This window comes from Lithobates pipiens, unplaced genomic scaffold, assembly GCF_037356315.1.
Source record: "Lithobates pipiens isolate NorthernLeopardFrog02 unplaced genomic scaffold, aLitPip1_a1.2 Scaffold_16, whole genome shotgun sequence".
Lineage (NCBI taxonomy): Eukaryota > Metazoa > Chordata > Amphibia > Anura > Ranidae > Lithobates > Lithobates pipiens.
This window is the reverse complement of record NW_027507748.1, coordinates 624,167,749-624,192,151: the sequence shown is the minus strand read 5'-3', so window position 1 is coordinate 624,192,151 and position 24,403 is coordinate 624,167,749. Positions and strand designations below refer to the sequence as shown.

The 24,403-nt window shown below is 42.4% G+C and overlaps 1 protein-coding gene across 1 annotated transcript in view; it reads right to left on the bottom strand.

The window, feature by feature from the left end:
* PDS5B (PDS5 cohesin associated factor B) overlaps positions 1 to 24,403 on the bottom strand; it is a 177,030-nt gene that overhangs the window by 109,767 nt on the left and 42,860 nt on the right. Inside the window, exons 4-6 of the mRNA XM_077484113.1 lie at positions 17,820 to 17,906; positions 17,625 to 17,722; positions 15,744 to 15,870 (exon numbers count right to left, since the gene is read on the bottom strand). Of these exons, the coding sequence (XP_077340239.1) occupies positions 15,744 to 15,870; positions 17,625 to 17,722; positions 17,820 to 17,906 (312 nt within the window). The remainder of the gene's footprint in view (positions 1 to 15,743; positions 15,871 to 17,624; positions 17,723 to 17,819; positions 17,907 to 24,403) is intronic.

The following is a 24,403-nucleotide window of genomic DNA, read 5'->3' as shown; positions in this document are numbered from 1 at the left end:
CATGCAGGGAGCGCCATCACGTGTTCTAGGAGCATAAATTACACATCTAACTTGTTGACTACTTATTACACTTTTGAAATACCAGGACAATGACACGTGACACTGATGACAGATGGCACTGATACGTGGCAAGGATGACACGTGGCACTGATGACAGATGGCACTAATATGTGGCACCGATGACAGATGGCACTAATACGTGGCACCGATGACGCGTGACACTGATGACAGATGGCACTGATAAGTGGCATTGATGACACGTGACACTGACAACAGATGGCACGTGACACTGACAGGTGGCACTGATGACAAATGGCACTGATACGTGGCACTGATGACAGATGGCACTAATACGTGGCACTGATGACAGATGGCACTATGTGGCACTAATGACACGTGGCACTGATGACAGATGCCACTTATACGTGGCACTGATGACAGATGGCACTGGGGACAAATGGCACTGACAACAGGTGGCACTGGGGACAGATAGCACTGGGGGCAGGTGGCACTGGGGTGGGGTGGATTGCACTGGGGCGGATGGCACTGGGGCAGGATGGCACTGGGGCAGGATGGCACTTTTTTTTTTTACACTTTTTTTTTTTCTCTCTCTGTGCACTGACGGCTGCTGCAGCCGTTCATCTCTCCCCTCTCACACGCTGTCTGTGTGAGGAGGGAGAGCGGCGCTGAGAGATGATCTCATATGTTTACAAATCATGGGAAATGTCTATTTATTAATTTCTTACTAGTAATATCAGCGATCAGCGACTTACAACGGGACTGCGATATTGCAGTGGACAATTTGCATATGGACACTTTTTGAGGACCAGTAACATTATTAGCTCAAAGCGCTGCTGCAGCAGTGCAATGGCGGCAGTATGGCTGCGCTGCCCCATTGATTTCAATTGGCAGGAACGGTTTAGGAGCGGTGTATACAGCACTCCTTCACCGCTCCAAAGATGCTAGCAGGAATATTTTTAGCGTCCTGCCACTGCACCGCTCCAGTATAAAAGCCCTCAGGGCTTTCACATTGGAGAGACAGCAGCGGCTCTTTCAGGCGCTATTTCCAGCGTTATAGCCCCTGAAAAGCGCCCCCCGTGTGAAAGGGGTCTTACTGTTTTTAACACACAAAAATTTGTATTTTGACAAAAAAACAAAAACGTGAACAATTAAAAATGCCATTTATCCTTATCAGGGTATAAAATATACGCATCTAAATCAGAAGCCCTCCCTATTAACACACCAGAGGTGAGGTGGCACACTTGAAAGCCAACTTCCCCTATAGTTGGAAAACTATGGCCTTAAAATATCTGGGGATCAAATATACCCCACGCTACTCTACCCTATTTCAGGAAAACTACCCCCCCCCCACACACTATTAGAGGTCTCCTACAACAGTGGAAAAAACACCACATTTCTTTGCTAGGGCAGACAACATCGGTGAAGATGACAATCCTCCCGAAATTATTGTACCTTTTCCAAACCCTAACCGTCCCTGTCCCTTATGGACAATTAAAGCTCTTACAGGCAGAGCTCTTACAGTTTACCTGCAATTATAAACGTCACAGAATCCCGCGCTCGGTACTGCAGGCAGCCCGGAATGATGGTGGACTAGCATTCCCCAACCTTATTAAATACCATCAAGCGGCGCAATTGATGGCGATCACCTCCTGGTTCACGCTTCGCTCCTATAATAAATGAACTGAAATAGAGAAACTATGGCCGGCCCCCATACACCCGAATAGTCTCCTATGGAGTGCAAGGGCGGAGGTAGACCCTTCACGGCTGCTTGGCCCAATGGCGCAGCTCAGGAAACTATGGCGCAAAACCATAATCTTTCCTCCACTAGCTCGCTCCTGACTTACTTTGCTTGTAACCCCGAGATGCCAGACAGCCTGACCCACCAGAGCTCTATTTCACTATGGAAGTTTGGTGGATCCCTGTACACAAATTGAATTAGTTCACACAACTGCAAGCCAAATTTGATTTGCCGAAGCAAGCATTCTATGGGTATCTCCAAATCCGCCCCACCTACTCCATTTGAGAATTTTGTCCTAGCAGGAGCCGCCCAAAGAGGCCTGATCTCTGATATTTATAAAATTCTTAATGAAAGACCTACTACATTGGTGGGCAAGCATGCTTACATGCTTAAGTGGGAAAAGGCTCTGGGTGAGGAGATATCCATGGATCAGTGGAGGATTATATGGACTCAGGCGGCCAAGAGCTCGCTTTGCGCGTTATATAAAGAAAACACCTACAAAATCCTATACTTTTGGTACATGACCCCAGATGTGCTTCATGCCCTCTATCCAGCTAGCTCAGACCGCTTCTGGCGATGCCTAGAAGCCAAGAGAACACTGTTCCATATTTACTGGGAATGCCCACGGATAGTCCCTTTTTGGACTGTAGTCCAGCAGCTCTTGGGACGTCTCCTTGAAAGGGTAGTCCCCAGAATTCCTAAGTTCTTCCTGCTAGGACTGTCCCCACTGAAAACATCGGCTCCTCAGAGGAAACTAGTTAGACATGTCGCTGAATTGGAAGCGCAGCTCCCCCCCACCGACTGAAGGAGCTCTATATGCTAGAATAAGGGACATAGAGTTAATGGAGAAAATTACTGTAAGGATTAGAGACCGTCTGGCTGCTCATAACGTGATCTGGGAGCTATGGTACCGTCGGGAGGAACAAAGAGACCCGGACAGTGGCACAAGCTGACGTTGACCTAACCTACCCCCGTTTTCTCTATTCTACTTTCTTTCTTTCTTCCTACTAATGGGAGTCCTTATACTCCAACAAATGTTACGAGTTAAAAGGTTTGGTTATTTACTACTTGAGATGGAGAATGAATAACTGGATTCTAGCATTTTGGATCTTGTTTTCCAGATAGAGAGTAATTCAGCATTCAGGATATATGGCAGCTGTGCATGCTAAGAAATCGAGTAATTAATGTGAAACTGTATGACCACTGCACTTGAAATGTATCTGGAATAATACTGAATAAAATTGTTATTGATAAAAAAATGCCATTTAAATTATATGGTTATGAACTGTTTATTCTTTGTGCACCTGAATTATTGGAAAGATTATAATAATTCTCTGCCGACACAGGAGAAATAATCCCCTACACTATTGCATAACATTTAGAAAAACACCTTTAAAATGCTATATATAGATCGTTAAAACAAGAATAGCAATTCACATCAGTTTATCCAATAAAAAAAAAAAAAACACTGATGTTAATACAACTTGCACTGGACAATTATACCCAAGGATAATTTAACTACAGCAGTGTCCTGACAGGCTGTTTTTAAGCTTATAAGAATTTGGATTTATTTTAATACTTCCGGTATGAATATAGGGGAAAGTACAATTAACCCCATTTCACATTTCTTACTAAAGCTATACAATAAATTTAGAGTACCTTCCAACAATGAAGTAGCAATCAGAATATTCATAACTAGTAAGAAACAAAGTAAAAAATCAGCTCTGGCAATGACAAATTAGTGATGAGTTTCGGTTTCCCATGAACAATATTAAGCAAAGGTTGGGCAACTGATGTTTATTTTAATCAGTGAAGATATATCAACCTCTGCAAAAAAACAAAATGTAAGCATTATCTACTTCTAAAAAAATGTTATTATACAATTACTATTTGCTGAATCTGGCAGGCTGAAAAAATATTTATTTCTTTTATTTCAGGTACTTACATAGCGCCGTCAATTTACGCAGCGCTTTACATATACATTGAACATTAATATCAGTCCCTGCCCTCAAGGTCCCCAATGCCGGCCATACACAGTTCGAATTTCGAAAGAATTTTCTTTCGAAAATAGTATCTAAGTATTATCGTATGAATTTAGCACCATTAGTGGGCTGCAGCAACAGCCGATTTTCGTGCGGAAATCAAATTTGAGGAATCGGACATGGAATTTTTTTGAAAAACGAACGATATTCTAATCAATGATGGAAGAATCGTGCAAGAAATGTAATAAGAAAAGAAAATTTACAGAGAGAGAAAAGAAGATTCACGGTCACGAAAATTATTTTCTGTAGCAACATGAGGTGAAATTGAAGGCTTGGTCGGCCGAATTTCGAAAATCAATGGTGGCATGATCGGAACACAAAAAAAAAAAAAAAAAAAAAAAAAAAAAACTTTCTGATTTTGAAAAGAAAATTTGTTCGAAATTCGACCATGTATGGCCTGCATAACACATTCATACATATATACTAGGGCCAATTTAGACAGGATCAGATTAACCTATCAGCATGTCTTTAGATTGAGGGAGGAAACCAGAGTACCCACTACACCACTGTGCTGCCCTATAAAATATAGCACAACAATGTGGTATCTGCAAAAGTCTGGGTCCCCTGCCTGGCATATTCTGTGTTATACCTCCTTTGGTAAAAGGGATTGACTCCAAACAACGCCTGGAGTCAGCTAAAAGATGTCTAATTTTTATAATTTTTTTTTTTATACTGGTAATGACTGATCAGCAGGACAGCAGGCAATCTGACACTTTATGGCAGTGATGGGGAACCTTGGCACCCCAGATGTTTTGCAACTACATTTCTCATGATGCTCAACTACATTGCAGAGTTCATGAGCATCATGGGGAATGTAGTTTCAAGTCATCAGGAGTGCCCAGGTTCTCAATTACTGCTTTATGGGAACTGGCTAACTGCCACTGACATCTCCATTGACACTAATACAGTGATCAGTGTAAATAATATACACAGACACTGTATTAATGACACTGACTGGGAAGGGGTTGACATCTGGGGCAATCAAAGCATTAAATGTGTGCCTAACTAGGTTTACCAAGTGCCGATTTTACTAAGGAATGTGTCAGTTTTTATTTACTATTACTATTTATTTATTTTCTGGGGGTAGGTCACATTACCGCTGTCAGAAGAGAGCTTTGTGTTGTTTACATATCTTTCTCCTGTCGCTCGGGCACACAATATTATACATAAGTACTTATTATATATAAATTTACATTGTAGCAAAGTGTAATTTCATCAGTGTTGTCACATGAAAAGATATAATAAAATATTTACAAAAATGTGAGGGGTGTACTCACTTTTGTGAGATACTGCAATTAGAGTATTTATATATAATTTAACAGTGCTGACTGGCATAGTCAAGGCTTTGGATATCTTTTTATAGCCTTTTCCATCTTTGTAAAGTATTATTACCTTGTTACACAGGTCTTTTGACTGTTCTCTTCTACCTCCGCATGGACAGCGTCTAGCCTGCTGAGTGCATCCATGTGAACGCTAACAAACTTATTGACGATTTATACACAGGCACTAATTGTGATTTAAAAAGCCACAAATGTGGGAAATTAACCTTTAATTGCCACACCTTCTGTGTCTGTAACAAGGCCAAACATTTCTTTTATATCAGGGCCATTTGGGTGATTTCTTATTATGATTTAACCATTTACAGACAGCCCACCGTCATTATATGGCGGCATTTTGAAGAAGAATATCAATGTTATGGCAGCAGCTAGCTGCCATAACCCCAGTATCAACTACTTCAGTGGGTGGTCCGCTTTCAGATAAAAATGGTCTCAGTGGCAGATTCATCACGAGATTCCTTTTATTGGCAGCAGGAAAGGGCCTCCCCCCTCTCGCCACACTCCGATGCCCTTCTTCGCTTACCGGAGCTGCTGGCAGAGACAGAGGCGATTGGATCCTGTCCCCTCTGTGGTATGGAGCTGAGTGGGGGAAGATAGGCCCTACCAGCTCCATACCATTGCAGGCCGGAAGCGATGCCAAAACGTCACATAGCTCTTAAAAGGGGTTTTTTTCCGTTTTTTTTTTGTATTTCAGTGCAAATATGACAGTTGAGGTCTTTTTGACAGCAAATCTTATATTTAAGAGGTCCTGTCATGCTTTTTTTCTATTACTAGGGACGTTTACATTCTTGTAATAGGAATAAAAGTGACTTTTTTTTAACCAGTTCTCGACCGGCGCACGACGATGTACGTCGGCAGAATGGCACGGGCAGGCATATTGGCGTACAGGTTCGTCGCGTGCTGGTCGGGACCCTCGTGAGTCGGGACGCTGGTCCCGCAGACAACTATCTCCGCGGGGATATCTGTGATCGTCTCACGGGGAGGCTGAACGGGGAGATGCCATCGTAAACAGCATCTCACCGTTCTGCCTAGCAACAAGTGACGCTAATCTCTGCTCCATGTGATTGGAACAGAGATCAGTGTTCACTAACACAAAGCCCTGCCCCCCACAGTTTGTAACACACCCCAGGAACACTTAACCCCTACACTGCCACCCCCTGTTAACCCCTTCACTGCCAGTGTAATTTACACAGGAATCAGTGGATTTGTATAGCACTGATTGCTGTATAAATGACAATGGTCCCAAAAATGTGTCAAAAATGTCCGATGTGTCCGCCATAATGTTGCAGTAACAATAAAAATTGCTGATCCCCACCATTACTAGTATAAAAAAAATATATATATATTTTGTAAATATTTTGTAAACGCTATAACTTTTGCACAAACCAATCAATAATTGTTTTTATATATTTTTGGGGGATATTATGACAAAAAGTAAAAAAAGATGCGTTTTTTTTTCAAAATTGTCGCTCTATTTTTGTTTATAACGCAAAAAAATAAAAACCGCAGGGGTGATCAAATACCACCAAAAGAAAGCTCTATTTGTGGGAAAAAAAGGACGTCAATTTTGTTTGGGAGCCACGTCGCACGACCGCGCAATTGTCAGTTAAAGTGACGCAGTGCCGAATCGCAAAAAGTGGTCTGGTCTTAAGCTAGCAAAATGGTCCGGTCTGAAAGTGGTTAAAGAACAGTATAAAAATAAAATAAAAAAATTAAATTCTTAAGTGCCCCGTCCCGCCAAATTCGCGTACAGAAGTGAACGCATAAGTAGCATCCACATATGAAAACGGTGTTCAAACCACATGTGAGGTATCACCGCAAGAGCAATAATCAGAGCGAAGCAATAATTCTAGCCCTAGACCTCCTCTGTACCTCAAAACATGCAACCTGTAGAATCTTTTAAAAGTCCAATATGGAGATTTGTAAGGATAAAAGTTTGTCGCCATTCCAAAAGTGGGCGCAATTTTGAAGCGTGACATTTTGAGTATCAATTTAGTAGGCGTAACATAATTTTTCACAATATAAAAAGAAAAATTGGGCTAACTTTACAGTTTTTTTTTTATTAAAAAAATAAGACAAGTGTGTTTTATCCAAAATAAAATGCGCATTGAGACTGCTGCGCAAATACAGTGTGACAGAAACTATTGCAACGACCACCATTTTAGTCTCTAGGGTGTTAGAAAAATAATGTTTGGGGGTTCGAAGTATTTTTCTAGGAAAAAAAAAATAAAAGATTTTAACTTGTAATCAAGTTTGAAAAATAGGCCCGGTTTTAAAGGAGTTAAAAAGGATCCAAAAAATTATGTGATAATAAATGGCTTCATGTGATTGGTATCCTTAAGTAAAAGACCGAATTTTGGCATGATCAGTCATATTTTCAATATTAACCACTTCAATGCAGGGCATTTTCACAGCTGTAACATTTTGAATGACAATTGCATGGTCGTGCGACGTTGTACCCAAATGAAAATTTGATCATTTTTTTCTCCCACAAATAGAGCTTTCTTTTGGTGCTATTTGATCCCCTCTGTGGTTTTTATTTTTTGCACTATAAACAAAAAAAAAACTGACAATTTTGAGTGTGGGGGAAAAAAATAATAATAATTTTTTACTTTTTGCTATAATAAATGTTCCATTTTTAGGCCAATATGTATTCTTCTACATATATTGGGAGGGGGGAAATCTCAATAAGTGTATATTGATTGGATTGAGCAAAAGTTATAGCACCTACAAACAAGGTTATTTATGCCGTTTTTATAAAAAAAAAAAAAAATTTACCAGGACATTGCGGCGGACACATCGGACACTTCTGACACTATTTTGGGACCACTGACAATTATACAGCGATCAGTGCTATAAATATGCACGGTTTACTGTGTAAATGTCACTGGCAGTGAAGGTGTTAACACTAGGGGGCGATCGAGGGGTTAACTGTTACCCAGGAGGCAATTCTGTCGGGTGAGGGGGACAAGGGAAGGAGACTGATCGAGTGTCCTTGCACACACACAGATCCACATTCCTGGACTGACGAGCAGTCGCGGGTCCCCGGTGTGCTTCGCGACCACCGGGCACGTGCATCGGCTCCCGAGTGACGGGGCGCACGCCCCTACAACGCTGAGAAGCCAAGGACGTCATATGACAGCCGCCCGGAGGGACAGAGTGTTCCTGCGGCCGTCATATTACAATGGCTGGGATGGAAAGTGGTTAATGCCAAAATTTCACACTTTCTGCCAGGATATGCAAACTTTTGAGCACAACTATGTATACGATTCTCCACAGCAAGCCCTGTAGCAGTAAAACTACAGTGTGTGGTCACAAATAAAATAAAGTACCACAGACCGTACTAAATTGATTGCTACAAAGGAAACTATTTTTCCCCACTACCATCACAATATTTCCAGTGACACGGGCAACACACCCTTAAAAACCTAATAACTCAGTCTGGTGCTAAACAGCTGAAACAGAATTGTCTCTTTCTTTTGCTAAAATCAAAGTGAGAATAGAACCGTTACATCGCAAAAAATAGGGCCTGAAAAAACCGGCCCCTTTCAATCCAGTGTGAACGGTGAAAAAAGTCCTGCTAGCTGCATCTTTGGAGCGGTGAAGGAGCAGTGTATTCACCGCTCCTACCCATTGAAATAATTGCGGCGCTTTGCGGGCGGTTTTAACCCTTTTTCGGCCGCTAGCAGGGGTTAAAAGCACCGCGCTAGCGGCCGCATACCGCCGCTAAAACAACAGTAAAGCACCGCTAAAAATTACCACCGATGTCCGCACCGCCCCAGTGTGAAAGGGGCCTTAAAGAAAATAGATACATACCCCTGCAGCATCAAAACCACAACACTGGATTCCGAAATGTAACCACTATCAACGATTTATTCAAGGTTCTCATTCAGGATTTTATAGAAGCTTTAAACCTACCACCTTGAGGTGTTTCAATGGACTACATTTATAAAGCTATGGAATTGCCTTGAAGGCCTAGTTCACACCATTGTGGGTGGGGGAATCTCAGCGATTCTCCCACCTGCATTTAAAACATGCTGCTGTTTAAAGAGGATTTTACAGGTAAGCAGTTTTAAAAATCCTATTTTCTTATCGTACATCACGGGACACAGAGCCATAGTAGTTACTATGTGGGATGTCCCATAGCAATGTCAACTGAAGGGAGGGAGACACAACAAAAAGTAGGACAATAAGACTAGAGGACTGATATTGCAGCCTGCAGTACCGTGCACCCAAAGGCGATAGCCTCATGACCTTTTACATCCATTTAATTGAATCTGGTAAATGTATAGACTGAAGACGAAGTTGCAGCCTTACAGATTTGAGCCATGGAGGCTAGGTGATGCACTGCCCAGGAAGCACCAACAGCCCAAGAGGAGTGCGTTTTGATTTGAGAGGATGGAATCCACCTCTTTAACCATGAGCTTGAATGATTACTTATTGAATCTATTAAGAATAGTATAGTAGATTTCGATGCTACCTGTCCTCCTTTAGGACTTTCAGGCAACACGAATAAAAACATCAGTTTTTCTAATCTGAGCAATCGCCTTTAAGTAGACATTGACTGCTCTCACCACATCAAAAAAACATAGTGATTTTCCTTCCAAAGAACAGGGTTCTGGAAAGGATGGTAGAACAATATCCTGGTTTAGATAAAAACCTGATACTACCGTTGGTAAAAGGTTAGGATGAGGACGCAATACTACCTCATCCTTGTGAACAAAAATGTGGCTCTTTACAAGAAAGAGCAGTCAATACCGATACCCTTCTTGCAGCAGATATGGTTACCAGAAAAAATATTTTTTTTGTCAAAAAATTAATAAGGGAATATGTCGTATCGGCCCAAAAAAGGCTGTTTTGTAATGCCGACAAAACTAAAGTCCCAAGGGTTCAGGGGTTACTTAACCGGAGATTAAGCAGCGTTAAACCCTGCATAAAAGTTATGGAGAAAAGAATGCAAAGCAAGTGGTCGTTGAAATAAGGCCCAGACCTGTCCTTTGAAAGCACTCAAGACCAACTCTATTTCTCACCCCATGTGCAGGTATCACACCAGGAGACATATGCTTCCCAGACTCCATAATATATAACAATGGAGGGTGGCTCTGCATAAACCAAGGTAGAAAACTACCGAACTTCTTCATAGTGTGGGCCTCAATGGCCAAACCGTTAAAATTTAGCTTGGTAAAGTAAGATGGCATATCGGACCTTACGATAAAAGGGTCTGGCAGTGGCGGTAGGGTCCATGGGTCCCCTACTGTCATCTTTACCATTCCCTGTATACCAAGATTTCCTGAGCCCCGCTGGAGGCCACAAGAAACAGACTTCCCTTCCTGCTTGAACCTGTGAAGAAGTTGTAGATGCAGGCTGAATAGGAAGGAATGTACACATCAGTAAAAAACGATTCCACGGGAATAGCAAGGCATCCGTTCCGCATTCTAGCAGATCCTTTGTTCTTCAAACAAAGATGTCAATTTTATTTGTTGATCATGGACGCAAACAAATCTATGTCTGGTATTCCCCATCCTTGACATATTGACAGGAAGGTAATCGGGGTGAAGGAACCATTCTCCCAGGAAAAACTGCGGCGACTAAAAGTAGTCCGCCTGCCAATTTTCTATTCCTAGAATGAAAACGGCCGATAAGCAAAGTACATTTTCTTCCCAAGATAGGATAAGCTTCACCTTTCTCTGGGCCGCACAACTTCTTGTGCCCCCTTGGCGATTACTATAGGCCATTGCTGTGGCATAAACAGATTGACTCCTAGCAGGACAAGACCTTAAACTGAACATTGAGGCCTCAGAACCAAAGTGTTCTGCCTGAATTTAAAATGTTAATGGGCAAGGCCATTTCTGATCTAGACTACTTCTACTGGACAGCTGCCTCTTTCAGGACTGTCCCCCAACCTAAACAAAACAAGGTTGGCATATGTTGCTACTATTTCCCAGGTAACTGAAAGAAGGATTTTCCTTCGCAGATTTTTGGATGTTAACCATAAACTGAGGCTCTGGCGCACTCAGCCTACAGCACCTGGTATTTCCAGGTGGTCATTCATCTGGGTACTAACCAGGTCTGACCCTGCTTAGCCTCCAAGATTGGACGAAATCAAGCCGCATTCAAGGTGATGTGACCGTAGGCTTTGGAGTCAGACACATTGGGAATATAGAGCTTGAATTCTCTGTTTCAAGCTGATAATACTGCTTTGCAGCAGTCTAGAATGAGTGAGCATAAAGAACGACCTCAAATGAAGCCACCATCTTTCCCGACAACCTCACACAAAATTGAATAGGAGAGAAAACATCTTGCTTTGACTACCTGGATCAGACCTTTATGGTGATAATCTTAGCCTGGGGTACGAATAGCCTTTTCTGGGTGTACCTATGATCAGACCCAAGTAATTTCATGTTTTAAAGAAGATTCCTCCTAGGTTGAGAATCCGACCTAGATATTTCAGGTAATCGAATGTGGTGACCATACTTTTGGTCTAAGCGGGCTACCAACTGGTCCAAGAACAGATCGATTAGGTAAACCATAATAGTTATACCTTGGGCCCTCAATCTGGCTAGAAAAGGAGCCAGAACCTTGTACTCGAAGTGTAGCAGCTAGTTGGAAAGCAGAGCTACACACTGAAAAAGAAGATTTTCCACTTTGAAAGAAAATATTACTAGTGAGCAATTAAAATAGGCATATGGAGAAATGCATCTTCATTCAAAAAGGGAGAGATTATATTTAGCAATTGAATTTTAGATGTTTGAGATCTAGAATGTCTGTTTGAATTTAACCAAATCCCAATCTCTGGTCTTACATGGGGCCACCATGAACACTTTTTGCCAAAATATGGTGCAATGCTAGAGAAAGAATTTTTTTTTTTTCTCTGGATCCATAGGAACGTTTGATCTGAGAAAACGGAAAGTCTTGGAACTCCGGTTACGTTGGCGCTATTGAGGAAGTCCCCATTCATCTTGACATTCCTTCTGCCAGAACCCCAAGAACTGTAGAAGAATTCTCCCTATTGAGCAAGTGGGGGCACCTCCTCATAAGGAGGCTACAGTATCTTGTAGGCTTCCTCCCTCAAGACCTCTTTTGTTCCTGGGGTTAACCCTGAGGATTACCCTTTGAACCTGGCGGCGGAGGCCATCATGACTGCCTGGAGGCTGCTACCACTGGCACAGAAGAAGGAACTTTGAAAAAAAAACACACAATTAGTCCTTCATTTAAAAACACAAAAGGGGTATCTTTCTTTTGCTAGAAGTTCTTTGGCTATATCCAAAATATCCCCAGATAGCCGTTCTACCGCAAAAGGGAAGACTAGCCAGGAGCTTTTTGCATGACGCTTAGCGAATGCGCAATCTGTCATAGCAACTATTGCAAACATAAAGCAGCCTCCTGGACCTGCTGAGCAACCTTAAACACCTGTTAAAAACTGGTTTCTCAACGATTAACCAATTACTGCCAGTACAGGCTGAGATACTCAACCTGCCAGAGAAAGAATTGGGTTTTTTTTGGGGTTTTTTTTTTAAAATAGGAATTCCAACCTTTTATCCATTGGATTAAGTATTTGAGTAATGTCTGCTGGACAAGTCAAACTTACTCACAAAGGATATAGTAGCGTTAATTGCTGGTATACCCCGCTTAGTGAATTTTCTCTATCATAGGATAAAATGTGAATTTTTTTAGAATGGAATAATGCTTCTCTGGGTGATCCTCCAGATAAAAAAAAATTTTCACAACAATGAATGGACAGGAAAAACCATGCACAGCTTGAGGAGGCTTAAGCGAACTCAACACTCAACACTTAAGGGTACATAAATGTAGAGCAGATCATTAAGAACGAAATTGTACCATCGATCATACAGATTGTGAAGCTGACCCTCCAGCAATTGACATCAGCCATCAGCCTCACAACGGTCCCGTGAGGGAATCGTCTTCTCCTGCCCATAGTTCCTCAGTCTGAGGGTCTTAGAAAAATGGAAGAGAACCTGCGGCATCTTGGCCACACTGGGATGCGATTAAAGTTGCTAAACTTCTTTTAAAAAACTAACGTGGCTGAGGAAAAAGAGTAAAACGAACGAACAGGGGCTGCAGTGTTGAAAACAGCAAACATTTTATGGCCCCGATGCTCATTCTTACCAGCCACCCCCTCTCAGGGGAGGATGCCATTTAAAGAGTAGGCTTTCCAGAGCTTGAAGGAGAACCTTTTAGCTACTTTTTTGGGGGTGTTTCAACCCACCCACCCCCTTTCTGGATATAGCCCGATGCACAAAGCAGAGGTACTACCAGAAGAAATCACATCCACTGCTTGAGCAATAGTCAGCCGCTGCTATTAACGCTCAGCCTGATGCCATAGTAAAGGTGTTCAAAAAGAATGCTTGTGTCATCAACCTCTTACATGCTCCTCTACGCTTGTGTCCCTCCGCAGCTTGCAGCAATAACACTATTGCTTTTTTAAAAACACTCTTTCCTGCGCTGGGTATTGAAGGGCGCCAACGGCGCACTAAGCCCTGCCCCCTCCTCCGTCGCCTACGGGCCCCCTCCTCTTTCAAACAAAGTTTTCCCACGCGAGTGCGGGCCTCTGATCCTATGGGATCTTACAGAGGGGAGAAAATGGCAAGGAGAGCGTGGAAGCCACTGAGTAGTGCAGCGTGCTGCTCATTTTTTTTTTTGCACAGGTGGGGGGGATCTGGTGGGGAGGAAACCCCACCCAATCCAGACTTATCAGAGGTCTGCTGCTGGCTGGAGGAAATAAACTGCTTGCTCCGGACACAATGTGAGTTCTCTGAGGAAGCGTGAGAAGGTATGTGCTCTACACAGCCCCCAGTGTTGACACATAAACATGACAACATTTACTAACTTAAAGGAGACATTCATAAGAAAATTAAAAAACTTCTTAGGAAAACTTAACTTACCTTTCCCGCCGCAGGGTTTTCTGTGGTAAAACCAACAGACCCAATCTTCACCCTTCACGGTGGGTTCCCTTAAACCTTCAGGAGGAAACTCACAATCCTGGACCTGTAATAGCACCACCACCAGAAAAACTTTATGGCCTTAAAGAGGAAGTAAACCCTTCCAAACAACTTGGACCTACAGGTAAGCCTAGATTAAGGCTTACCTGTAGGTCCAAGCAATATCTCCTAAACCTATATGGTTTAGGAGATATTTGCCCGAAAATGGGCACCGCTGTCTACGGCGCATGCGCCGTAGACAGCGGCGCGCAGGCGCACTAAATGCGGCAAATCCATGAATGGATTTGCCTAATTTGTCGACTCCCGTGCGCATGCGCGGGAGTGACGTCATCGCGGCTTCGCCGAGTGGCAGCGGCGGAGCTGCGAGACGCGACTCCCGTGCGCATGCGCGGGAGTGACGTCATCGCGGCTTCGCCGCTGTGATTCGTCGGAGCTGCGAGACGCCACCAGCAACATGGATGCGGCGGACTACAGGGATCAGCGGCGACTTCGCTGGCTCCTGTGTCAGGTAAGTGACACATAATGAGCTACTATGCGATGCATAGTAGTCCATTATGCTTTACCTTTGCAGGGAAAAAAAGAGGAAGTAAACCCATCAGGGTTTACTTCCTCTTTAATACCAAAAATACTGGATCCCAGGTTCCAGCTCTCTAAAAAGAGAAGAGTTTACAGGCAAACCCTTGTTTCTTTGGACACGAGGCTGGGGTACCATTCAATTCGGCCTAAAAGACACTTTGAATGGATCCGGCTGCATGGCTAACCCCAGCAAGGATTGCTCCAGTGGAGCTCAGCACAGCACATCTTTACTCGTGACTTACACCATAGATACTGGCAAAAAAACAGATACTCCCAGTAGTGGGAGGGGTTATATAGGGAGTGCACTTTTTTATCTTAGGGCATGCCAATGTCCATCACCTGAAGGTGGCCTATAACCCACTACTATGGCTGTGTCCTGTGATGTACAATAAGAAAACATGTTTGTGGGTGCAGAAACCACAGGGAAATTGCATAATGCAAAAGCTGCATTTTTAAAATGCTGCAGGAATCTTTTTCATGTGCGAAACGCAGGCACAGCAGCCCATTCAGAGGAATGAGCTGCCGTGTCCGCACATACCTGCAATAGTGTGAACCAGGCCTAACTCTGATTATTACTGACCATACACAAAGCAACATGTATGAGAATTCAATCACTTTCAACCAGCTTTCAAACCCAAAGATTACCAAACAGACGAATGTAACCGTGAACTACAGGTTGCTGAAGCCAAGATCAAAAGTTCAGTTGTTTCTGAGATCAAATGCTGGTATTTACTGATGATCAACATTTTCTATAACTGGATCCAATACAAGCTAGATTTACTGGAATCAAAACAAATGATGGCCCATTTCACTGGCCTAATGTGTATAACTACATTACATCAGACCGAAGTAAATATATTCTATATAAAAAAAAAAAAAGTATATAAATTTTGTTTAAGGTAAAAAAATATATATATGCATGCAGGTGCTTTAGTAACATGTTACATTCTGAATATGGGTGTAACTTGTTACTAAAGGTGAACTTCTCCTTTATCATAATTTGACAAATTGTGACATTTACAGCAATAAACTTCTTTCTTTTTTTCCCCTCCCCCAAAAAAACAAGTACCTTATGTGCAGGAACCAAGTTTACGAGAACAGTGTCTAGCAATTCCTGAGAAACTGTATCTCCTTCAGAAATGATTGAGCTCATCAGGTCCACCATATGCATGTGAACTTTTTGATTATGACCATTGCTAAACAGAATGAGAAAATTAAACAATCATTACTCCACTCAGTAAAGAAAGTACCATACAACCAAAACAATGTCATCAGGGTACCATCAAGGTGACCTAATTCATCCCACCCCCTCTCTCCAGAGATGCATACTTGCCTGCATCTATGGCCTCAGAGGATTGTTTACATCCCCACATTACAAGTCCCTTTGTGTCCTGGCCACACCTGCACAGTGAAGCCCAGTAGAAATCTATGGGACTTGTCTCCCAGTGTTTCCTGACCAAAGATGGATGTAGACTGGCCCCGTAGACGTCTATAGTGCTCTGCTGCGCAAGAACGGTCGGAACACAGGGGACTTGCAGCGTTGGATGTAAACAATCCCCAGAGGCAGTGGCTGTGGATCAAAGCAAGTATTCATCTATGGGTGGGTTGGAAGTGGGGGTGTTAGGTCACCTTAACACATCAAACAGGATAGGTTCACTTCCTCTATCCTTTAAGAAAAATAACATGGTAATAATATTTAAAATGTCACTTAACCCACATCCTATGGTGCATTACCTGCTGCTCATGCTCACTCAGTCACTATGAGATTTGTTTTCTGTATTCTGCAAAAAACCTGGCTGATCCTGCTTTTCATGTCCCCGTTTCAGGTAGGGATTTTGCAAAGCAATGTTGGAAGCTTTGCACATGCTCAGTTTTCAGTGAATTTCTATGCTGAACATTTCCTCCCTATCACATCTGAGCAGCCCATGTGACCATATAGTCACACATGTGGGTGTATACACTCTGGTAAATGACAGCCCACTCCCTCCTGTGTCCACTAACCAGCTAAATACAATGGAGGCAAAATATTACATGGGAGGCTTCACCTCCCTCTTATTCTAAGACACAGATTGGAGGGGTGTGACAGCCCACGACTGGCAAAAAACCTGTCCACACCATGTTATTGCCAAAAATTTATAACGATTTAATTTTAAATATAGATTTGTATGACAATTTAAAACAGTTTGATATTAATTTTTTGGCAATAACATGGTGTGGACAGTTTTTTTTGCCAGTCATTGACTGTCACGTCCCTCCAACCTGTGTCTTAGAATAAAGGGGGGGGGGGGGTGAAGCCTTCCATGTATTATTTTGCCTCCATATTTTGGGTGGTACAGTGGTGTAGTGGGTAGAAATCTCGTCTAGCAGTAAAAAGGGTCGCTGGTTCAAATCCCAACCACGATACTACCTGCCTGGAGTTTGTATGTTCTCCCTGTGCCTGTGTGGGTTTCCTCCGCGTACTCTGGTTTCCTCCCACTCCAAAGACATGCTGTTAATTTAATTGGCTTCTGTCCAATATTGGCCCTAGTATATGAATGGAGCTGAAATGTCAATCCATTTTACTTCTCCTCGCATTTTAAAGGCTTTGGGCCAGATCGGACTTGAATAAGAGATTCACGCTTCACACGTCTAAAAATTAGAGGGTAGTAGTTGTTGCCTGCCCATTTTGTAACAGGGATAACTTATTTTTTTCTATTTGTTGAATTATATGTACTTGTTTGTTTCAACCCGACTATGTAAAACACCTGAACCACCACAAAAAAATAAAAAACAGGCCGGCTGACTGGGTGTTATCTGTTAAGTTGTATATTGACCCCTTTTCAATCATAAAGACAAAAAAAAAAAAGCAAAAAATAAATAAATAAGTAAATATTCTACTAGCTTTATATACATATTTCCTATATATTGCAATTATATATGCAATGCACAACTGTTTGATGCCTTTACTTACTTGATAACTGAAAACAGAGTCCTATACAGCTGTGTGAAAATTTCATTGCAATCCTCCAACTCGAAACATATATTGTAAGACTTCACCCAGGCAATATTCTGTGCAAGAACAAAAAAAAAAGTACAAAGACAATTAAGAAATAGATTTTGCTAATAAATATGTAGTCCAGTAATGTCCCAAAGATGATTCACTCACCTCAAGTAAATAAAAATATCTATTAAACTGTGGGCTTTTTGTATCTTCCAGTCCCTTAAGCTGTCTTGTTATGAACATAAATATATCCTGTTGAAAAAAAAATATTTTCACATTTTAAATTTATTAGTTCTATCTATAAAAACCAAACTGTTCATGCACAGAGATGCCACTTTACCTTAAAGTGAAAGTGACAAGTCTTAAAATGTTTCTTAGATAACAGTGCTGAAGAAGGCAGGCACCGATTGCTGGTCACCTGCCTGCAAATACATCAGTTGGACATCAAATCCTATGGCATCCCCTTGGCTCCTGGGCCCAAGCAGTAAAATGAGTCTCAATTTAAAGACTAAATTTAGTGTAAATTAAAAATAGAAACAAACATCGGCACAAGAGACATAACCTACCATAAGTATGTGTGCCTTGTGCTAATTTTTCATGTTTTAGGAAAAATGTTCACCTTTCTATACGAGTGCTGTGGTTTACCAAAATTCTACCAAAACAATTACTACACTGACACTTTCTGGTTTAATCCCATTAAATTGTTAAACCTTCTGCGAAGATTATAAGTAAATGTGAGGTCATGTAAGTCGCATTTGGAGAAGAAAAGTATCACGCCGCTAAAAATTAGCACAGCAAGGAGTTTTCTATGCAATACTCGTTTGTTTATTACAGGTACTTACATAGTTAGCTCCATCAACTTACGCAGCTCTTTACACGCACATGAACTTTAATGGCACCCCAGTCTTTGTCTGTAGGGTTCAACATTGACTTGGCCCACCCTTTGCAGCTATGCCAGCTTCAACTCTTCTGGGAAGGCTGTCCACAAGGTTTAGGAATGTGTCTATGGGAAGGTTTGACCATTCTTCCAGAAGCTCGTATGTGAGGTCAGGCACTGATGTTGGACGAGAAGGCCTGGCACGCAATCTCAGCTCTAATTCATCCCAAAGATGTTCGGGTTGAGGTCAGGACTCTGTGCAGGCCAGTCAAGTTCCTCCACCGTAAACCTCGCTCATCTGAGTCTTTATGGACCTTGCTTTGTGCACTGATCCAAATCATTTGGTGGAGGGGGGGGTTGGTGTGGGGCTTTTCAGGGTTTGGGCTTTGCCCCTTAGTTCCAGTGAAGGGAACCCCTTAGGGTGTCAGCATACCAAGACATTTTGGACAATTTCATGCTTCCCCAATTTGCCACTTTGTGGGAACAGTTTTGGGATGGCCTCTTCCTGTTCCAACAGGACTGTGCACCAGTGCACAAAGCAAGGTTCATAAAGACATGGACGAGGGAATTTGGGGTGGGGGAACTTGACTCACTTGCACAAAGTCCTGAACTCAACCCGATAGTACACCTTTAGGATGATATAAAGTGGAGACTGAGTCAGGCCTGACCTCACAAATGTGCTTCTGGAAGAACGGTCAAACATTCCCATAGACACACTCCTAAACCTTGCGGAAGAGTTAAAGCCTTCTTAGCTGCAAAGGGTGGGCCATCTCAATATTGAACCCTACGGAATAAGACTGAGATGCTATTAAAGATCATGAATATGTTACGTTATGTTATGTTATGTTACCAATACTTTTGGGAACAGTATATATTATACATTCACATCAGTCCCTGCCCTCAAGGAGCATACAATTTAAAAGGTTCCTATCTCACATTCACACACTTACATACTATGGCCAATTTAGACAGGAGCCAATCAATCTACCAGCAAGTCTTGAGTGTGTGAGGAAACCGGAGTACTTGAGGGAAACCCATGAAGGCACACAGTGTGAACATGCAAACTCCAGGAACATATTGCTGTGGTTGGCATTTGAACAGAAAACCCCAGTGCTGCTAGGTAGAAGTGCTAAACACTTAACCACTGTGGTTCCCACTTCACAGAAATCAAGACACCAATCATGCCAACTTTGGCATAGGAAAGAATTTGCCAGCTATTAGCATGGTCTTTTTATTTAACTCCTTTGTACCGACAGTACACATATGCGGCCCCACTGGACTGAGCATTTTATATACACACACACACACACACACACACACACATATTGTACAGGACGCCAAGGTTGGGTCCTGGACGGGTACTATGTGGCGCCTATATTCGGGATGTGGTCCCTTTAAGGGAATCATGGTAGGCCTCAGGGGGTCACCTAAAAATGGATAACAGATTCCGGGTATAGTTTTTGGGAGATGACAGATTCGCGGTCCTCTCTATATTTTAAGAGAGGTAGTTGGGACCCGGAATTTGGGAGGCTCTAAAGTGACATTTGGGTGGGAAAGAGCCTCCCTCCCTGACCACAGGGGGTTAATGACCTCCAAGAAGACAGACAGCCTATAAAGACAGGAAGTAGACAGAGAGGTGTGGTGAGGAGGAGAAGGAGATGAACACCTGTCTGGCTGTGTTGTTATATTTGCTGTTTGCTGTTTTGGAGGCTGCAAAAAGATCTCTGCAAAGACTCTTTTTGGTGAAGAACTTTCTACAAAACTGTAGGTGCTTTTCTTTTTGTATTATTTTGTGCTGAAGACAAGCGGACTTTAATTTACGTTTTTATGCTGGAGAAAAGCTTTATTTTTGATTTATTCATAAATAAATATATTTTGGTTTCACCTGACAACGGTTTATGCACTTAATCCCGCGGAGCTAGTATCCCCAAATTTCACATATATAGCGCTCTACCAGCACAGAGACTGGGTCTCAGCAGGAGCCCTGGGTCCCATATAAACGATCGGGACCTGGAACTTCTGGTTCACTTGATTGCTGTGATAGCTTCTGATTGGCCATCAGTGATCAGTCACTGAAGCTCACCCCTGTGTTTTTCTCTCTGTGAATAGAGTGAAAAGATGTGCTAGAATGGCCCAAAGGCCACACCTAAACCCAAATGAGAATCTGTGTCAAGACTTGAAAATTGTGAAGAATGAGCAAAAATATCACCCTCTAAATGTGCAAAGCTGGTAGAGACATACCCAAAAAGAGTTGCAGCTGTAATTGCAGTGAAAGGTGGTTTTACAAAAGTATTAACTGAATACAAATGCATGCTACACTTTTCAGATATTTGTAAAAACAATTGAAAACCATTGATAATTTTCCTAACACTTGGCCATTATCTGTCACTTTGTGTTGCTCTATCACATAAAATCTCACTCACAAGTCTTTGGTTGTAACATGACAAAAAGTGAAAAATTTCAAAAGGGGTATGAATACTTTTTCAAGACACCGTGTGTTTTATTACATTAGTAAATCTTTTCATTCCGATGGATAAATATATGCCAACATTACCTTTTTGTGCCATAATATGTTATATGTTTTATTTATCTGGATTGCTATGGCAAGTGTAAAGCAAAGTAAAAGGTTTACTTTAATGCCTCTTACCAGCAACACACACTCTTCCTCGCTTCACTACCCCCACAACTATGTTTACTTGAAGAGAAGGGAAACCTTGTGTACCGCAAATTTGCTCTAGTCGGAGCTTAAACAATGGCAAACCCCCACCCAGTAAGCGACTTTACTAGGCCAGTCAACAAACTGCAGCTCTGTTGCATAAGAAAAGAAAGTGAGGAGATGTATGCGGGGCGGCTCCGGAGATAGCCACGTGAATTAGGAGCTCCGCACCTCTCCAGTCAAGTGACAGCCACCACGTCAGCTACCGTGAGCAGGCCCTGTCCCTCACCCCCAGCCCGCACTCCGGACACATAAGTGCCTCCTCTCGCATGTCAGGCGAGCAGCAAAGGAGAGAGGTGTCCAGGAAGATAAGCGCCGGAGAGCAGGCCCAGGGAAAATCCAAGATGGTGGCCGCAACACCTTCACAAGGAGACTCAAAGACACAGAATCCATTGCAGATCCTCCCCCAGCACCTCAGGTCACTTATGGTATTTCTTCAACGCCAGGGAGTACTCTTATCCACCCTCCAGCCTCCACTGCATACACCGAATCACTCCTGGGTTTAACTTTTGATGAGCTGCTGGGTACACCAATAAATAATAGCCCTGTAGGCCTCACTGTAATTCAACAGGCATCTCCCCTCAGATCCTCTCTAAAGTCTCTGCTATGTGAGCTAACGGTTTAGTGCAAACTACAGCACAAATAACCAACGCCATTAAAATGGATCTGCAGAGTCCAAGCACACGCATAGCAGGCATTGAACAAATTGTATACCAAACGGTCCTGTGGGCTAATCAAAACACTGTATATATTCAAATGCTACAGAAATAACTGGACACAGCCATGTCAAAAATTGATGACCTCAAAAATAGAAGCAGATGTTATAAGTTCTTTATCAGTGGTCTTCCTGAATAGATTGTGGATGTCAAACGGTCAGTTAAGAACTTTATTAAAAGGATTTCATCCCAGATCACAGACTGGAGCTGGATAGAGCTTCTAGAACTTCAACCCTCTCGCCAAGATTGTCTTCCTAGAGACACTGTGGTTAAACCACACTTCTATTGAGAGAGGAAGTTATGAGGAAAACCCAAGATTATGAAAATCTCAATATACTGGGGAAAATAGTCCAAATATTTGCGGACTTGTATCTCACAACTATGCAACGCCGGAGGTCCTTCAAGTCCCTCTTGGCGGCATTATCCCAAAAATTCCCATTCAGTCTACAGTTACAATTTTGGAAAAAAAAAATACAGCTTTGCTTCTTTCCAATACGGCAAACACCTATTGCTACAACTGGGCATCATCTTTTGCTAATCGTCAAAGCTCTTCCAAGCGATCACCTCCAATCAGCCGTCTGACCCCTGTCTGGGCCACCCCCCGAAGCTGCAATCTGCCTCCGGATTTTCATCTGACCCTCGCCGGTCCACTATTGGTTGGAAGAACTCATTCCCAGGTTACAGGTTTATGACTGTGCCCCACTGTTTACTAGTTTGGGGGCAACATTATTTCAATGGTTATTTTTGTTCCTCCCCTATGTTGGGACTTGAAGTCACCTTGATCCACAGTTAATATGGTGCAATTCGTTCCTTGCTCCCTTTTCCAGGTTTTGGGCCCTCTTGGGCTAACCTTTAAAGGGTAGCACGCTTTGTGCTAATACAACTTAATCATAAGCATTTCTGGGGGGGCATCTTACTCAGGTTCAGGACATCTATATTGATGTTGGTTTTCCCCCCCTTAATGCCATTTGAACCAGCACCTTACACTTTGGCTTTGTTTTTTCTGTTACGTTTTGGTGCGTTTTAACTGAGGGAAGGCCATGGGCCTCAATATTCACTATGTTCTTGATATTTACTTTTGTGACATTTCTTATTTTATATAAATGAGGCTCTAAGGCTAGAGCGGTTTCAGTGCTCCTCCCCCTGTTGTAACACAAGGCATACAGTTCCCTTGGGTGACGGCAGGACAGCGCCCTGAGTATATCAGGACGCACTGGTACCTTTTTTTCTGTTGGCAGGACTAAGTAAATCCTGTCCTGTGTCCAAAGAACACAGAACAATCCAAGTTCTGGGTCTCCTCTCCTCCTCTTCTGCAACTTTTCTGTCTTTTCTTTCATGTTCTCTCTTGTCTTTCAGATACCTTGGCAGAGAGCTCAGCATCATTTGAATGGAATTGGACTCAAACTTTCACAGACTAGTTTCTCCATGGACCCTTGACAGGCTGTCTGGGTATGTGTATATCAATTGATGGTATATTTCTCCTCTCCATGTCTAAACCTGCTCAGCAACTTGAAACTCTTGTGCCGCATACAGACGATCGGATTTTCTGACAACAAAACCGCGTATTTGTGTTCGAAGGATGTTGGCTCAAACTTGTCTTGCATACACACGGTCACACAAATATGTTGGCTAAAAATTCCGAACGTGAGAACGCGGTGGCATACAACGAGCCGAGAAAAAGGAAGTTCAATAGCCAGTGCAGCTCCTTCTGCTTGATTCAGAGCATGCGGACTTGTGTACACACAATCAGACTTTCCAACAAGTTTTGTTGGTGGAAAATTTGAGAACCTGCTATCAAACATTTGTTGGCGGAAATTCCAATAACAAATGTTCAATGGAGCATACACACGTCGGACTTTCTAACAAGCTCACATTGAACATTTCCCCGTCGGACAATCCAACGGTGTTTACGCGGTATTAAGCTTCATGTACACGGGACGCTTTTACAATCTATCTTGAACGATTTAACTTGACATGTAGCAATCGACGTTTAAAACTTCTGTTTTGCCGTGTTTACATGCCGCGTTTGCGTTAAAAAATAATAATTATATATATATATATATATATATATATATATATATATCTATCTCTCTTTCAAAATAGCCAAAAATGAAAAACGTCTGTAAACGAAAAGTGGCTAAACGTGACTTGCCGCGCTTGAAATGCCTGTAAATTCAGCTTCTGAACCCCAACTCTACTGCCTAGAAACTACTGTAAACCACCCTGTGTACATGGACAGATAAGATAAGAGGAGAGTTCAGGGGCAGTTGAAAAAATCTCCCAATTGCTCTTAAACGTCAGTTTACCAGCAGCAGTGTACATGAGGCCTTAGAAAGTGGCATCTCACAACACATACAGCCTTAATTCTCTAATAAAGAGACACAAGGCATTTCAGCATTACCATTCCCAGGGTATGGACGTCCTCCTGCTTCAGGAGACT